The 18,595-nt window shown below is 38.7% G+C and overlaps 1 protein-coding gene and 1 pseudogene across 1 annotated transcript; both read right to left on the bottom strand.

Annotated features, from left to right (window-relative positions):
• Positions 1–4,007: 4,007 nt before the first annotated feature.
• Positions 4,008–6,257, bottom strand: LOC147615976 (uncharacterized). Its single transcript, XM_086778036.1, has 2 exons — positions 5,974–6,257; positions 4,008–5,438 (listed from the first exon to the last, which is right to left on the bottom strand). The coding sequence occupies exons 1-2, from the start codon at positions 6,122–6,124 to the stop codon at positions 5,218–5,220; spliced, it is 372 nt and encodes a 123-aa protein (XP_086634162.1). The 5' UTR covers positions 6,125–6,257; the 3' UTR covers positions 4,008–5,217.
• Positions 4,274–5,197, bottom strand: LOC147615977 (sugar transport protein MST4 pseudogene; annotated as a pseudogene).
• Positions 6,258–18,595: the final 12,338 nt, after the last annotated feature.

The following is an 18,595-nucleotide window of genomic DNA, read 5'->3' as shown; positions in this document are numbered from 1 at the left end:
ATTATTTAGGCCAGGCAGTCTAGGTGTCGAGGTGATGTTTAAGCCATTAGAGAGAATGTCTAAAACCTTTGAATGTGATATGGCTAGGAGGACCATTCTTGTTAATGACTTTCCATATAAATAAGTGATACTCTCAGTAGTAATTACATCTTCCCATCTAAGTTTGATATAGTTAAGAAGAATGACAACATTCTTCTAGGGGAATTAGTGCCTTACTTCATGTGGCTTAATGATGCTGAGGATGTACGTAGAGTGACTAATATTAATCGTTATGGCCAACTCCTAGTGTCAAATGACCATGAATGGTTTAACCTTCTTAATGGTGTTGTTGATTATTGGAAAGATTATAATGTGTTCACAATTAAGATTCAACACATGTAGACTTCCTCTTGCAAAAGCAAATATATGACATTTTTTAGGGTAATGAATAAGCAAATTTGGTTGATACTAGTGGGTCGAAGAGGTGATAAAGGAGCTAAGATTGGTGCAAGGAGTATGCAAAACCTCAGCTGTAGTTCATTTCAACACACAAAAGATGAAATATGAGATATCCTACTAAACAAACATCCACACATTTCAAGCATGAAGGCACCACAATTTATTTCACTAGTTAAAAGGTTGGGTTGCAAAAGAGGAACTAGCATGAAGGCTCAATCTACAAAGGAATTTAGTAATAAATTTCTAAACGATTATGGTCTCTTGAATATCAACAAGTAACACAAAGGTACCACTCTATTTCAAATTTCCACCGCAATAGACAATGTAATATAATGTATCTGTATTCTAACTCAAGCGACTTGTGTAATATGCAGGTTTTTCTAGGCTTATGAATTGATCGAGGAGGTGTTTTGAAAATGATAATAGCTTACATAGGATCAATAACTTTGAACTAATGTAGTACTTGGAAATTTAGAACTACAAGCAAAGAAATGTATAGATGTGAACCCTTATTGACAGTGTTTATTATAAGGTATTTTTCCAAAGGAGGGAAATCATTATGTTACAATACTGCTAATATCTCAAGACATTTTCCAATGTATTTAAATTTGCACTTAATAAAGCGTTAAAGTTTATGTTCACGATAATATTAAACTCTTCTGGCAAGAGTTCTCTTAAACTTTAGTGTCTATTTTATCGTATTTTGTTGGAGTGGATCATAAGTAAAAGTGCATCCTACTCTAAGGAGGATCCTTTGATTTGAATAGAAGAAGAAAGTCTCTTAACTAATTTATTAAATTTTATGTGCTCAACAACTTTAAATCTTAATGGTAAGAGTTGTCTTAAACTATATTGTACTTTTTGTGGTATTTTGAAGGAGTGGATCTTAAGTCGGAGTCCATCCTAGTCTAAGGGGTCTCATTTAATTTGAATATAAGAAGATTATAAAAGTTTTTTAATGAGTTTATTAAAGTAAGTTATGTTCACACTGACAACCTTAAACCTTTGTGGCAAGAGTTTTCTTAAACTTTGGTATACTTTTTGTGGTATTTCATTGGACTAAAATCTGAGTCGGGGTGCATCCTACTCTAAGGGGACTCCTTTGATTTAAATACAAGGGCTGTTTACAAAACTTTAAGGTTTAATATAAATACAACAAAACCATGTAGCTTTTTATATCAAGTCATGTAACACGATTTTAAGCACCATTCATGATCTTGAGACAAAGTATGTAATGGAAGTTTACTTGAAAGATGCTTGATGGAGATTTGTACATATACATTAATTAAGGATTGTACGTCCTTCATGATTCTCTATAATTGTGTACTCATTTGAGGCCAATACAACTTTGGACACATTCTAACATGTTTTATGTGTCTTGTTTGCTTGCATTAGAGAATGGCCCTATGGCACTTGGACACACCTTGTACTTCAATAGAGCACACTACCCATGGTAGAATGGCTTTATGGCCATTCTTGAATCCCTTAAACTTTACAAGAAAAACAATGCGCATGGTAGAGTGGCCCTAGGGCCATTCCATATCCTTTATGCTACATTTAAGAAAGAGTGTGCATGGTAGAATGGACCTAGGGTCATTCAATAATCTAGCATATGTGGTAGATGTAGAGTGGTCCCAGTTGGGACATTCTTAACACCGTGTTATTAATATACGTATCTCACCTTTTATTTTTCAAGTGCTTATTTCAAACCAAATCTTGTTTGTACTGCTCTCCTTGCTATCCTAAGAGACAAGTTCTATAAAAACATTGTTGATTTGAACATTTTTTAATACACAATTCTATAGATTGAGTGGCCTTATTTCTATTTTCTTATTGGGAACGAAGAAAAACCTTAACATGTTATTGGTGCTCATGTACCAAAACAACCAAGATGCATACAACATTGCTCTTTGTAGAAAGTAGTATGTTACAGATCTTATTTGTGGCATATAAGAGTGGTGGGTGCACTCAAGACGACATCAACAAAGCCAAAGAGAAGCTTTCCAAAGCAATCATGGAGTGGACGGAGAATCATTTTATCTCTTCCACGCAAGAAACAACAGCTCATAATGAGCTTGCTGATTTAGTGCAACGAGCTTAGCAAAATATTTTTAGGATTTAGGTATAATTAACTATGTAATTTGTAATATAATCCATGATATTATTATATTGCAATTATTTTTTGTGTTTTAAGTGTTTAAGTTTTCTAAAAAATGTCATTAACTACTATTTAAATAATGTAATTTAAAAAAAAGGATAAAATGGGGGAGAGATGTGGGGACACATGTCCCCAAAAATCTCACCCATTCCATCCCAGTTTTTTTTTTGTAGACAGTCCGCGGTATAGCTGTGCGTGGCTATATATGCGACTATATACATGGATAAGTGTGTGGATATTGACTTTGTAGTACACGTGATTATTGGTGCTGGTGTACACGCCCAGCTATAGTTGCATACTCGTAGCCATGTACATAGCTGCACTGATAGCCGCATGAATGTTTTTTCCATATACAGATTCTTTAAATTTATGTGGCTCTTAACACAGCCATGCTCCTCATTTGTTATAGTGGGAGGAAATTCAAGAAGGTCAAGACAACTATGAGGTGAGACTAGTTGAACCTCATGGTTTTAATTTATTTTAAAGTAATGTAGTAGTAATTACGTATTTTTTATATGTAATGTAGCAGGAATATGTAATTTTAAATTATTTTTCATTGAATGGTAATTTATTTGAAGCTTTATATGGAAGTTATATAGCACTTAGTATGATTTTTTTCATTGTATGTAATGCAGGATGAAGATGAAGGTGGTGAAGATGTATCACATGATGGGGAGGATGGTGACATAATGGAGGACGAACACAATAAAGATTAGTTTGTTTCCTAATTAGGGCATTATAATCGGACATAGGCTATTCTTAAATGCCACATTGGTCTCTCGGTTTTATTTGGCAACACTTCATTCTATTTGTAGCTTTTTGGGGCTTATACGTGTACCATCCTATTCGTAAGGTGATCAATGATAATTATTCCCTTTCTCGCTATGCTTGAAGGCCACATTAGTCTCTTGGTTTTATTTTGCAACAACTTTTTGGGCTTATATAATGTGTACTTATTCGTAAGTAAGGTGATCAACGATAATAATGTTCTTCTTTGGACTCTCAAAGTTTGTTTGTTTGTTGTGTTTTTTTTTTGGCTTATATATGTAAATAATTTCAATGTTTATTTAAAAAAAGGTGGAAGAATGGAGGAAATATTTTCTCCCTGTTTTTTTAATTGCACATCTATATACATGCAGCTATATAGGTGCATTTGTACGTAATTTTTTACTTTTATATTTTCTTATTCTTGTGCGACTCTAAGCACAGATATGCATGCCTTGTCTTGTAGTGTTTCTCGTAGTTGATGTTGATGCCGAATACCTTACACGATGAGAAAGTCGCTGATCTCGTATTAGGTGAAATAAGATGCAACAACAACTTCAGAGGATACATAGATCGTGCATGAGAATGATGATCCCCATGGTTTACGTTTGTCAAAATGAGATGGAACAACATGGTAGGATACACAGAAAGAGAGCCCATTTGTTTTACAAGAAAAAATACTCATGGCTGTTCCTCTGGTCCATCCGGATTGTGAGAAACCAGAAATTGTTTAATAGTGTGAGTTTTGATGTCACGTCTTGTCTGAGGGATAGCCTGTTTATACAGATGAAATTGGTGTCCGATACAAAATCCAAATTGTTGGAAGTCCGAGCTAAGACTAAGAAGATGGAGGAAGCCATGAAGACCTGAATGGTGAAGAGATAATGCAATACCCAAATCTCTCAAATCCACTTAACCGACTCCAATAATCACTGCAGAGTAGAGGGATGCATGTGTACTCTGGACACCCAAGGCCTCCTTGAATATCACAGGGAAGTACAGGATCACTGCATTTATGCCCGTGAACTGTTGGAAGAATTGCACTGCAATGGATATGATTAATGGTGGTCTATTGGATCTGGAACGAAGGTTTCTAGGGGATCATTATATGATGTCCCCACCATTTCTTGCAGGGCGCCCCGGGCATGATAGCCATCCCCTCTGAGCCTACGCAGCACATTAAGCTCAGCTTTGCCATGGAGCCCCCTTTGTGACAAGCTGTTTGGGGTTTCTTCTATCAGCAAGATTCTCACAGTAAATAGCACTGCAGTCACCGCGGCCAGCCCTAATGAAAGACGCCACCCCCATGGATGGATCCTTTCTGCCTTCAAATTCACAATGCTGGCCACCAGAATTCCAATCGTCACATTCAACTGCAACAGATTGTTCAAGGTCCCTGTCGCGTCTGCTGGGGCTATCTCTGATAAAAACAAAGGGACAGCCCGCATCACTCACACACGCACACACACACACACACACACACACACCGGCCCCCATTGTGGAAATCATAATGTCAGCACCAGCCCTTTTCTGTACTTCACCTTTAAAACCCTCACAATTGCTTGTAGGGTTATTCAACTCTCTTTACTAATTACCTTCCCTCATCAAATAAATTTAAGGAATAAAAATCTTAATTTCAACAGTTCAAATTAAAGTAAAGAGGTGATTGGAGGATAAATTAATCCTTGCCTGATTACCAAAACCTACTCCAAATCCCAGCATTATGCGGCCACAGATTAGCATGGCAAGGCTAGGTCGGGTACCATGGAGGCTGCCTGAGATACTGTTGAGGATCACACCAATATCATAGAAGATGCCCGCCATGAGCATGGTCATTTTGCGCCCATGGCGTCTACTCACAATACCTGCAAAGAAGGTGGCCACCATTTCTGCAACGTATAAGGAAGACGTGAAGAACTGGATCTTCTGGCTGCCATACAAGCAATAGAGACTTGCACCGCTGCCGTGATTCGTGTTTGTTGTATTAATATTTTTGCAATCAATCCATTCTTAATCTTCTGCTCTAAGACACTTGGGAAAAACTGGCAAAGAAAGTCGTCCATTACAGTAACTCCACCTGCAGCAAGAACAAATTAGGGAGAATTAGAAGAGATTAGCACCCTTTTACAAAAGCACGTCCCAAGGGGGATTATAACTACTAAGGTAGGTAGGGGTTTTAATCACATTTGATGTATATGAATGCACAAAAGAAGTGCATATTTCCAGAGGTGGGTGACTAGTGTGTAGACCTTATATACAATATATGTATATATAAAAATAGATATAGATATAGGTATTTGTATCCCTGCAAATCGTAATCAAGGGCAAAGATTAGTTTGAGACACAAAACCAAGGAACCATGACTTGCAAATAGTAATTAGGGGCAAGATTAGCAAATAGGAATTAAGGGCGAGATTAATTGGACACATAAAATAAGTACAGCTAGTAGTTTACCACTGAATCCCGAGTTCACTAGTTTGACCGCTAGCTAGCAGCTTGTATTAATCCACTCCAAAGGTTGCAATTAGCGATATGATAAGTTATATAATTTATTGATAATTCATAAAACCACTCCGAAGGTTGCACAATTAGTAACATGATTAGTTTAGTACCTGAAATGCCAACGTCGTAGCCGAACATGAGACCTCCGGTTGCTGCTATGAGGGATAACAAGACAATATACACAGGCAATTTACGTTTTCCCAGAGTCCGATTGGCGAGGGCGGACGACAACGAACAACAATTATGTGAAATAATTGCCATTTTTCCTTGCAGAAGCAATTATCAAGCTGCAAAGTACTGCTGATCACTAAGCTAAGACCACTAACTGATCACCAAGCTTAATACCAGACTCGTACAATTATGTTGCTGCTAATCACTAAATACCAGACTCGTACAATTATGTTGTCAAGTCACTCGTACAATTATGTTGCTGATATTATTCGTGGATTGTCTTTCAAGCATATTCACTTCCTTATCCAATTGTAATTCCAGGCGTTATATTGTCTAGTTCTACCATGTGCGTGGAAAGCAAAAAAAGCTGGGCTAGCTAGCACGTTCTGGCTGAGTATGGCCCATGGGCATGGGCGCCATTGATTGATTATGACAACAAGAAAACAAAAGGGAGCACTTGAATTCCAAAGGCTTCGTTTGTAGACTTATTGACGTTCACTAAGCACAATTACTAATTATGTTTGTGCAAGTTAATTATCAAACAAATCACTAATATTGGTGTTTCTCAGTGTCAAAAATACACTTTTTTCCTAACCAGTAAAAAAGAGAAAAGGATGACCTTCAAGCCCAACCTATTTTCATTGAAAAAATGCAGAGATTAAATGGTTTTTCCCTAACTAGTGAAAAAAGGATGACCTTCAAGCCCAACCTGTTTTTATTGAAAAAATGCATAGATTAATTGGTTTTATAACAAACTTAAAAATCTTAACTCTTTAAATTCAAGGTTAGGAAAATTATAACCAATTTTTCTCACGTTGATGAGCAGTGAAAATTACACTTAAGGAAGATTTTTTTCTCACACTGCTTATATATCGATTACTAAATACCTTTAACGAAGTTAATTTTTATGATATTTAAGAAAAGAAGGATTTGAATTAATTTTTAGTGTCAAAAGAAGAATTTTCACCATAATTCTACCTATGGAATTAAGGTTCACAAATTAAATGGTAGAAAGAATATTTTTAGCTATTTTGTGGTTAAATCACTAAACTCGTATTTACCCAAAACTAGATGTTTATCTGAAGGGAATCCTTGTTAGAACTAAACCGAATGAATTTGGTTAGATTATGAGAGGGACAGACAGTAAACCTACTTGTCCATCTCTCGATTTGAATCAAGCAAAACTTTGTGACCCATTCCAATTCCTAAATACAGAGAATAGACTACCGTTAAACTAAACTAGTTTTCCTTTGACCGACGAACTCACCAAGAATCTAGTTGGACAATCAGTCAAATGATGGATAGATTACCCTGATGAGAGATCAAGGATTCTCACTATGAAACTGGGAATTATGGAAAAAGGGGTTTTGTGGAATCAATCTCAAACTGGAAATTTTACTTGCATTGTAACCTCTATTTTTTATTGAATAGACTATTTTATGCCAGAATGCTAGAAGAAGCATTTGGCATGTGTTTTACTAGAAGGAGGTTCGTTGCAACAGTTGGCGGGGAGTCGTCGAGGGACGACGCTCGCAGCAAAGCCTGCCAAGGTCTTGACCAGCCTCGGTACGGTTAAAATGGTGCGCTACCGGTACGATGGGCGAGGAACGACGAAGCAGTCTGTGAGTGGAGTGCTAGGACACCTAAGAAGGATTCTAGAGGGTTATGACCAGGTGATGCACGGGCTCGTGGTTGCTAGGACACTCATGCGTGCATCAAGGAAGATTCGGATGGACTAAAAGGAAAGATTTTTGTGAATCAAATTTTGATACTGGATCTCGTTGGTTGGCCAGCTAGTCTTCAACAAAGAGTCAAAAGTACACATTTTATAATACAATGGACTTAAAATTTTGGAGAATGATGATCAGTAATATTATGAATTCTATTGAAAGATTGTTTTAAAGCTAGCCAAATCTATTATAAATAGCAATTTCATATTGGGTGTGTATGTAGTATGCATACCTTAATTTTTGCATGAATCATTGCCTAGGGAGCCTGGGAACTCTTTTCCTCGGTACCCGGGCAAAACACAACCAAATCTTTATAAAGGAATCCCACCAATACAGTGGTCGGGTGGTTGGCTAACCCATAGGTTGGATCGGAGGATTCTTGTGAAACAACTAAGATGCGATTAGTTACATTAGTTAGATTAAGTCCTGAGAAGACCTTGTCCTGTGGGAAGGGATCAGCGGCAGCAATGCCTCGTTAAAGGAGGAAAAAGGCGGTGATTCTATGGACCAAGTGCAAGTCTCTTCTTGGTCTGACCATGAGACTTCAGGTCCGGTCAGATCAATTTAAAATAGTGATGACTTTGACTCATTAGGATAATTCCCCCATTAGATTCCCATGGCGGAATCGCTCGTGCCTTCGGGGCGAGGGGAATTTTTTCAGGCTCGGTTTCGGAGGATCCGCCGGGCTAGTCTCTCATCCGAAAATCCGCAGGCGAGGCCCCAAGTGTAGATCCACGCCCTATGCAAAAGCCGACGCTGCTTCCACCACCGACACCCAAAGGGCCCAGAGGGGGATCCCAGAGTGGCAGAGATGGGAATTGTGAGATTAGTTATTGCCATGGCTGTAGCAATGGTTGGGAAATGCATAAAATGGATCTCAAGAATGCATTTCTAAATGGTAATTTACAAGAGGAAGTTATGTACACCCAAGGTACCTCACTCTTGTACACAAGTTGAAAGCACTTTATGGGGTTAATTTATGGGTTGAAGCAGCACCTCGTGCTTAGAGTGATAAGATAAGCCGATAACTTATCTCTATTGGTTTTCACGTTTCTATGGCATATTCTTCACTATATGTGAAGAAGATAGATCATGGGATTGTTGTGGTTATCTATGTGGATGACTTGATTCTGACAGGTGATCATGCTATAGATATTATGCATGTCATTGAGTGGGAAGTTTGATATAAAAGACTTGGGTGATTTGACATATTTTCTTGGCATTGAAGTGGTCAAAGATCATGGAGGAATATGGCTTGTCCAGCGTCAATATGCATTGGATATGCTGGCTAGATATGGAATGGTTGAATGTAAACCCATGAGTACACCCTTGGAGAAAAATGTGAAGTTGAGGGTTAATTTTGGTGGAGTTAGAATATCCATCTATGTACAGGAAGATGGTTGGCAGCTTCATTTACATGACTATTACACTGCTAGACTTGAGTTATGATGTGGGTCTAGTGAGTTAGTTTATGCAAAGCCCTAGGAAGCCTCATTTGGATGCAATGAGATGGATCATGTGTTATGTCAAGACCACTACACATTATGGTCTTCTTTATGAGCATAGTAAAGGCTTAGATGTATATGGCTACATAGATGCAAATTGGGCAGGTAGCTCTTATGACAGGAGATATACTAGTGGTTATGCCTTTACATTTGGGAGTGCCATGGTGAGTTGGAGTAGTAAGAAGCAACCCATTGTTGCTTTATCCTGTACAGAGGCTAAGTACAAAGGAGCAACCATACTAGTGGTTATGCCTTTACATTTGGAAGTGCCATGGTGAGTTGGAGTAGTAAGAAGCAACCCATTGTTGCTTTATCCAGTACAGAGGCTAAGTACAAAGGAGCAGCCATAGCTGCATGTGAAGGAGTATCGTTAAAGCTGATTTGGGTGAGCTATTGAGGGCAAGGTTGTCATACATTATGACAACATGAGCAGCATATAGTTGGCCAATAATCTAGTTTTTAATGCATGGACCAAACATATAGAGGTCCACTATCACTTTATCAGGGAGAAAGTGTTAGATGGTACAGTGGATTTGAAGTATGCGAAGACTAAAGAGCAGGTTGCCATCATATTTACAAATCCACTTGGGAGAGAGAAGTTTGAGTACTTCCGTACTGTGTTAGGAGTACATGCGATGAGCTTTAGGGGGAGTGTTGATAGCCCAAGCTTATCTTCATCTATAGTTGTACATCATAAGCTTAAGAGAGGCTATTGAGATTACAAGCTCGATGGCAATTGAGAGCCACACACGATATATTCTAGAATGGTAGACAGTAGCATGTGTGTGGCAATAAATGGTCGCGTCCAGCTCGCCACAATGTGTGGACATTAGTTAGGGTTATTTGGCGTGTGAACACAGCACATGTAGTGTGTGGTGAGGAGTCCTCTTCTATTATGCATTGTGTGAGAGTGGATATGTCTTCCCTCTATGGTTAGGGCTACACTAATGAATTAGGGTTTTTTCTCTTGTGTATGTGCTCTCTCACTATGAATCTTATCAATAGGCATGGCAGAGTCTAGACTCACATGCAACCCCCTCCTCCCAACATAGATGACCCCACCATGTGTATTTGCTTGTAGTTCTTCAAGTTTAAAATTCAATTGTAGAACAAAATTCAAGGTTGGAGAATCAATCGACTCATGGTCTTCTACATCAATAGAGTCTTGCATGTTGTGTGATGGCCTCTATACACCACCACATAAGAAGACAACATTATGGAATGAGAACTTGGGGACACTCAAATCCCTGGTCTAGGAGCACTTCTCACCTAGACTTCAATCCTCACACCTCCACGTGACTCTTTCGGACATAACGGATGCCTCAAAACCCTCCCAGCCTCCCTAACATACTCAATTGTCTGCTCTTCAGATGTCCTCTCAGGTCATCTCTCAGCTCTAGAAGTTCTGAGCATACACCAAAAGGCCTCTCCTAACCACAGCTAACACTCAGCTAACCAAAATCTCCTCTAGCTGATGCAGAACCTCTAAATTCTGCCTCCGAAGTTCTCCTTTAGTCCCTAGACAAAAATCTATCCTCTAGCTAACCAAAATCTCCTCTAGGTGATGCAAAACCTCTGAATTGTACCTCTAAAGTTCTCCTTTAGTCCCTAGATAGAAATTTATGTTCCAGGCTCTTCCTATTGTCCTCTAAGGTCAGCTAACCTCACATCCACATCCCTTGAGCCTTCCTGGATGTCCTATTGATCTTCCTCTCCCTTCTTTGCTGACTGCACCCACAATAAATTCTACCTCAGATTGTAAAATTTTACTTCTAAAACTAAAAAAAACCTTCTAGTCTGTGTCTACAGATTCCCCCTAGCCCTCAGGTACCTCCCAATTGACCAAGATATCACTCACCTGGCTCTCTGCTCTGACAATTGCCATCCCTCAACTGCCTCCGTAATGTCTCCCCTCACTAAGCAACCCAAAATGACTTAGCTCAAGCAAACTTCCTCTCCTCTGAATAAGCTAGCACTTCCCTTCTGTCCATACACCCAAACCAAACATAGATCTAACCCTTTATATCCTTGGCTGATAAAGATTAGCTCACGGCTACCACCACAAAAACACTCTCAACCCACCACCCTTCTGAATCTTCACTGCTGCTGATAGCGCCCAAACTGTTAGGCCAAACTTCTATGAAATTCCCTTCTATCAAGACAAACCAAAGCAAAGACTACACACCCTTAGCTCTGATGTCCAGTTGACTCACAAATAACTCTGTGCTTTACCTTATCTGATTCTGACTCAGAATCTAGTCCCTAGTCTTGAGACTCACTTACAAAAGCTTCATCCCCATAACTCAACCAAAACCACACTAGTCTCACAACTGAAACATAAACACATAAAAACTTTGAACTCTCACTGGCTTCACATAGATAGAAATCACATGGGTCTCAACAGCCCTGAGACTAAGCACAAAAGAAAACACAAAACAAGGATCCCTCAGGTGGGTCACAAACAACACAACTTCAAAGTTCTTTATCCCATGCTAGGCATGACATGCCTTCTCACACCAAAACAACACTCTACTGATAGAAGAGAAACTACAGTCGAGGAAAAATTGAACAAGACCAAGTCTCTAACGGTGGGGGCACTCTCCCTCTGCTCTCTGATCCCTCCAATTTCTTGCACTGCACTGATCTTCTTCTCTGCAAACTTGACTAAATGATGTAGGTACTCTAGTCTGCAATTTCATCAAACATATAGCCCTACAGGAGCCCAATCAACTACATACTATGGCCCTCCTCCTTTACATAGGAACTCCAGCCTTACCTTATGGAGAGTCCTTGAATTCTTTGCAATTTTCCCTCTTCAACAACCCATTCACCGCCTCAAACTCTTTTGGAACCTATGTGGCCCATCACCTTCGCTCTACCATGTGCCTTCTATTTTATTTCATGCACATGCTCTTATCCATTGAGATACCACGTCATCTATGTCCATTTGGGATCCATTGCACACCACATTATATACATTTCTACCATCTGCACATCATGTTGGGCTGGGCTCATGGATTCGACGCCTCACAACATCTAGTCTATCAAAACCAATGGATTATAGGTCATCATGGATTATCTCATCTAGCTCTTCTCCTATCATGAAGTTTTGTGTAGAAATTTTGTTTATGATACAAAGGTTACATCGGTACATGGACAAGCGACAAGCGTTTTTTTTAATGGCATCCTCCCAAATTTGTAGTTAAAGGTCGCGACCATATGTGTTTTTAAGTCCCTTAGTCCTAAACCTATATCCTATCTATGTCACCTAATCCAAGGCATACGGTTTCTTTAATTCTATGATTTATAGGATTTTTCCTAATTTTTGAGATTTTATTGGCTATGGAATGATTGTTTATAGACTTGTTGGTGATAAGAATAAAAAATGATCATAAAAATCCAAGAATATTTCAAAGTTAAGAAAATCATCCCCCTAAATGAAATAAAGGAACATCTAGCTTAGCCTTGGATTAGCTTAGATTAAGGGGATTAGTCTAGGTTTAGAGAGAAAAGAGAGTAGTGACTTGTATTATCATGATTATCAAAGCTAGTCCCAAATATGGCCTATTTGGTATATATACATGACCACCCCTTTCACACTATCATAAGTGTTGTCCATGGGCATGGTCCATTAGCCTTGGGCCCATTATTCATATGAGACCATTCACTTTGTTACAAAGCATCCCCACCCAAGAGGTTTTGTCCTCAAAACCATTGATATGTACAACCACAATCCACATGGATAGAGTATGTGATAATGGACTCATATCGAACTTGAAGTTCATGCTCACACGATGTATGGGAATCCATAAAGTGCATATATATGGCTATTAACTGACCAATAAGCCCTCAAAACAAGAAATAAATTATACCCCATAATGTCATGAGAACCTTGTGTAGCTTTTAAACATTATGCATCTAATTCCCCAGGGTATAGGGCTGTCCACAAGAATTTCCAGCAAGTTAATTCACTATTCTTGACCCTTGTTGGATTTCTAAAAACCCTTTAAACCCTTTTAATGTAGAGGAAGGTTCCAAGAAGCTTCTTCCGTAGGTAACCCTTGCCATTTGACTAAGTACTCCACTAATGTACTGCTATGAAAAATGCTTTTTCTTTTACCCAAAATGGCTTCCAGCACATACTCAATCATACCCTCCTCATTCACTAGAGGTAATTCATCTTAGAAAAATATGTCCGGACCAAGGTAAGATTTGAGATATGACACATGGAACACATCGTGAACTTTTGAGGTTGATGGAAGTGCCAATTGATAAGAAACTTCACCAACACACATCACCACCTTATATGACCCATAGTAGCAATGAGCTAACTTGGTATTTGTGTTGCCCTTGAGAGAACCATATCTTGTCTTGGGAATACTCAAGAATACCCAATCATCATCCACCATGAACTCCAATGGTCTCCAATGAGCATTAGTATAATTTCTCATCCTTTCTTGAGCTTGCTTCATATTAGCTTTGCATTGTTGCAAGAGTGCATCCAACTTTTCCATCTCCTCTTTGCATTAGGATTCACCCCCTCTTGCTTTTGAACCATCATTGGCATATTCACGTTGTACTCATAGAGTGCCTCAAAAGGTGACATGACAATGCTCTCATGATGCATACTATTATGAGAAAACTCGGCAAGTGGGCAACCACTTATCACAAACACCTTGCATATCATGGTAATAGTGCCTCAAGTAAGTTTCCACCCAGTTATTCACCCTCTCAGTTTTTTCGTCAATTTCGAGGTGACAGGCGATGCTAGGTGTCAAAAAATATCCCATGATCTCAAACAATGTCCTCTAAATGGTACTCATAAACTTCACATCTCAATCATTAACAATTTGTCGTGGCACTCCATGCAACTTGAAAACATGATCCACAAACTGTTTACAACCATAGATACTAAAAATTTGACCTCGGAAGGAATAAAATGTGCCCCTTTTTTTGCAGTCCACCACCACATATATACTATCCCATCCTCTCCTTGAAGACCTATGATGAAATCCATAGAGATGCATGTCCATTTGCCATCAGGAATGGGCAAAGTTTGAAACAATCCACTGGGCTTATGTGTGGGATCCTTGTTTTATTAACAAGGTAAGCAGCTTGTCAAAAAATTATACACATACTTCCAAATTTCTTTCCAATAAAAACTCTTTTGCACCTTCTCAAAGTTCTTAAACAGTTCCATGTGCTTCGATAATGGAGAAGAATGCATCTCTTCTAACACCCACTTCTTGTAGCTTAATGAAGGCACAAGGTAGACTTTGCCTTTGTAGTAAATGAATCCATTACAAAGTTCAAAATGGAGCAAATCATCATGGGACCCTTGTTGTAATTTTTGCCAGATTGGTGCCACTTCCTCATCTAATAGGTAATCCTCTTGGATATCCAAAATCCAAACTTTATGTACCTCCAAAATTTTCATGCATGTACATGCCCATATATGTGACAATGGATTCGCCAACATTCTCTTTCCCTTTCATGTAAGATATTTCTAAATCATAATTTTGCAATGTATCCACCCATCTTTTCTTGGGAGAGAGCGTAGCTTGCAACAAAAAATATTGAAGCACTCTATCATCACTCTATGATCACACTATCATAAACAAGCATCTCCCATACAAGCATCTCCCATACAAGTAATGATGCCACTTCTTTATTGCATGAAGTATTGCCAGCATCTCTTGATCATAGACATGCATAACCATTTCTTTCTCATCAAGCTTTTGGCTCTCAAATGCAATCACTCCGTGATCTTGGAACAAACAGCACCAATGCCTCTTCCACATGCATTGGCTTGAACCATAAATGGCTTCGTGAAGTCTAGGAAACCAAGTATAGGGGTTGATGTGGGCATTCCCTTGAGCTCTTGGAATCTCTTATTAGCTATAGAATCCCAATAGAAAGCTTCTTTATTAAGCATGTGAGTACGATGAAAGGTAATATGAGGATATCTTTTAATAAACCTCCTATAAAATGATAAAAATCCCAAGAATACCCTCAATTGAGTGGTATGTATAGGCGTTGGCAAATTCTCAATACACTCAACCTTTTTAGGATCCAAAATAATGCCTTCTTTTGTCCCTATGTGTCCAAGATACTCAACCTTTTGTGCCATAAATGTACATTTTCTCTCCTTTGCATACACGTTGTTGGCTCTTAATGCATCCAAAACATCCCTTACATGCATTAAGTGCTCCTTCTCCCCTTTTCTATATATTGAGATATCATCGAAGAATACAAGCACCCATTCGTAGAGAAAATTTCCAAGCACCTTGTTCATTAGGTCTTGAAATGTTGCTAGCGTATTACACAACCCAAATGGCATAACCAAATAATGGTAGAGACCTCTCTTGGTCTGAAATGCCATTTTGTACTCATCACCTTATTTGATTTTTAATTGGTGATAACCCAATCTCAAATCAATCTTGGAGATGAAACATGCACCTTTCAACTCATCAAGCAAATAATCAAATCTTGAAATAGGGAATCTATTCTTGATTGTAGATTTATTCAAGTCCCTATAGTCCACACACATGGAAAAAGTGCCGTCCTTCCTCTTGAACAAAAGTACAGGTGATGCAAAAGGTGATTGTCTTGGAGAACCCATCCCATGTCCATAAACTCTTGCACTTGCTTTGCCACTTCATCCTTCTCCACTTTTCAATCTATATGTTAATGGGCTTGGTATGCGGCTCAATCTCTATTCCATGATCCACCTCCCTTTTTGGGCGACAAGCACTTTGGTATTTGGAATACATCTTCATACTCCATTAACTATTCATTCATACCTTTATGCAAAACCTCACCCTTTCCAAATTGATTTCTTCCTTTGCAAAGCTATAAAACATATATGCATCCCATTTTCTTAATCCCCCTCTTGAGTTGTGTTTCATTGATCATCTTAATACTCGGCACATGAGTTCTGGTCAATGTAACCTCATAGTTTCCATGCATGAAACTCATATACCCTTGCTATAAATCCATGTGAAACAACCTAAGAGTTTCCAACCAATCACATCCCAAAGAAATGTCACTGGGACCCATATCCAAAAAAAGTAAATCAAAATTTCAAGTATAATCATTTGTGAGAATCAATCTCACATCTTTGCATACCATTGTGCAATCCATCTTTGCTCCATTAGCCACCTGAACTTCTTGCCACAAAGGTAAAACTATAGGTTGAAATTTAAGACTGCACATGGAATTGGTGTTGATAAAGCTATGTGTGCTTCCACTATCAATCAAAACAAGCACCACCATTCCATTAATGCATGCCTTCAAACTTAATGTATTTTCCCCTTTATGGTTTTGGGTCTTTTAGAATCCACATCAACCTTGATGTTGTTTGTTATCCCTTTGATAAACTTCCTCCATTTGTACTCCTCCCTTACGCCGTCCACATGAAGTGAGGACTTCATGAACTTGTTCACATAATCCTTGACATTGTCCATTTGATTGAGATCATGCCATTTCTCCACCATCCATGATCTATTAAGGGCTGAAACAAAGGTTCATCTCCCCAGGTAGTCATTAAGTAGCCATGAGAATTCAAGTGCTGTCAAGTAACGCTCCATCTTATTAGTCCATTATTTAAACTCCTCTCATTGGTTGAGACTTCACCCTTGAACTTAGTAAATGTTAACGTGTCCTTCACTCCCTTATAGTCGTCTTCATCATTCACCACCTCGTTGATGAACATGCGGTCTATGCTCAAATGATCTAACATGATTGCACCCAAACTCATTGGAGTGATGAGGTCTACCATGATTAAATTCCATCCCATTAAAATGATGACCCATCCCATGAAAGTGATGACCACCCATGTGTGAAGGATTCCAATTTCCATTCACCTTCGATTCATCCAAAACTATGCCATTGATTTTATTCAAATTTCTCCCTTGCATTGATGAGACCCAATTCATAGGACCATGCATAGGCATACCCGGCATACTTGTTCTACCTTAATGCATCAATGACGGAGGCAAGTTCTCCTTTCCAAGAATAGATCCATGATTCCCATCAAGATGGTGCATACTAGCTTGAGGAGTATGCAATGCATTTTCATGTGAAAGTCCCACAAAAGTCCATAAGCTTGTGGCTCCATTGGTGGAAAATTTTTTGGTGCATATGGATGTAACATAGGGCCACCATAAGCTTCTTTGCCTCTATCCGCATCTTGCCTCAAACTTGTGATCCCATCATGCAACTCTTTTCTCATATGGATGCAACATAGGTCCATCGTGAGCTTATTTGCCTTTATCCACATCTTGCTACAAACTTGTGATCCCATCATGCAACTCTTTGCACATAGTGTCAAACTTATCCACCATGGACTAAAATCTTTGGTCCATCTTTTCAATCATATTTTTCATGAAATACATCATGTTATTCATGTTCATGTTCATGTTCATGTCCCTGCCTTCTTTTGGTATTTGTGGAACATTTTCCTCTTGATGCATCTCTTCATTAATATTTCCACTAATTTCTTCTTGCATATCTCCTTGAGCATCTTTCCTTGCTTCTTGTCTTACATTCGATGTGCCCACTTCATGCTCAAGAGCTTCCTTGTAGTTCCCCTTCTTGGATTTGGCCTTCAGCATCACCTCAAATGTTTAAAATATTTTTGAAAGGGTTCCAAAACTCCACATTGAATGATCTTTGGATCTATAGAGAGAACATGAAGTGTAGAAGCCATGTGTATGCTTACTTTGACCTTGTTCAATGCATAAGTACTCTCTATTTTTTCTTTTTTTTAAGTCAACCAGTGAGCAAATTGCAACTTTGACCAAGCCAGTGAAGTTCAATTCTTGATATCTTTAGCTTTCCAGAATAGTTAAAGCAAGCACTACACATCCATGTCAATACTCTGACCAAGTTTTACCGGCAACATTCTTCTATTTTGACCCCTTTGACCAGTCAACTATTGTCATTTGACCATTGACCAAGTCAATGGTGCAAAAATCAAGATCTCTTTGGTTTGTTGGGAATCTAATGGCATGTACAATGTACCCACATGCTTAAATCTCAAACTTAATTTGCTGTTTTTGATTAGGCACCACTTTTGCCTTGCGGTGAGACTTACCGGTTGGATGTGCAAATAATGTGAGAACGGAGCACTTGAGGGCTCTAAATGTAGACCTTGGAGAGTATAATAAAGCTATGTAAACCACTTGAAAATATCCCGAGCCCTTTTGGAGTGAATTAGGGTTTAACACCGTAGCAAAGAATTATATCCACTTGCTATCCACATCTTCCCTTTGCATTGGCATTGCCTTGAAACCATTGGAAACCATTCAAAAGCATGCACCACA

This window comes from Cibotium barometz, chromosome 39 (assembly GCF_041138505.1).
Source record: "Cibotium barometz isolate CiBa-2024 chromosome 39, ASM4113850v1, whole genome shotgun sequence".
Classification (NCBI taxonomy): Eukaryota; Viridiplantae; Streptophyta; class Polypodiopsida; order Cyatheales; family Cibotiaceae; genus Cibotium; species Cibotium barometz.
The sequence above is the reverse complement of the archived record's forward strand: the minus strand, read 5'-3'. Positions and strand labels throughout refer to the sequence as shown.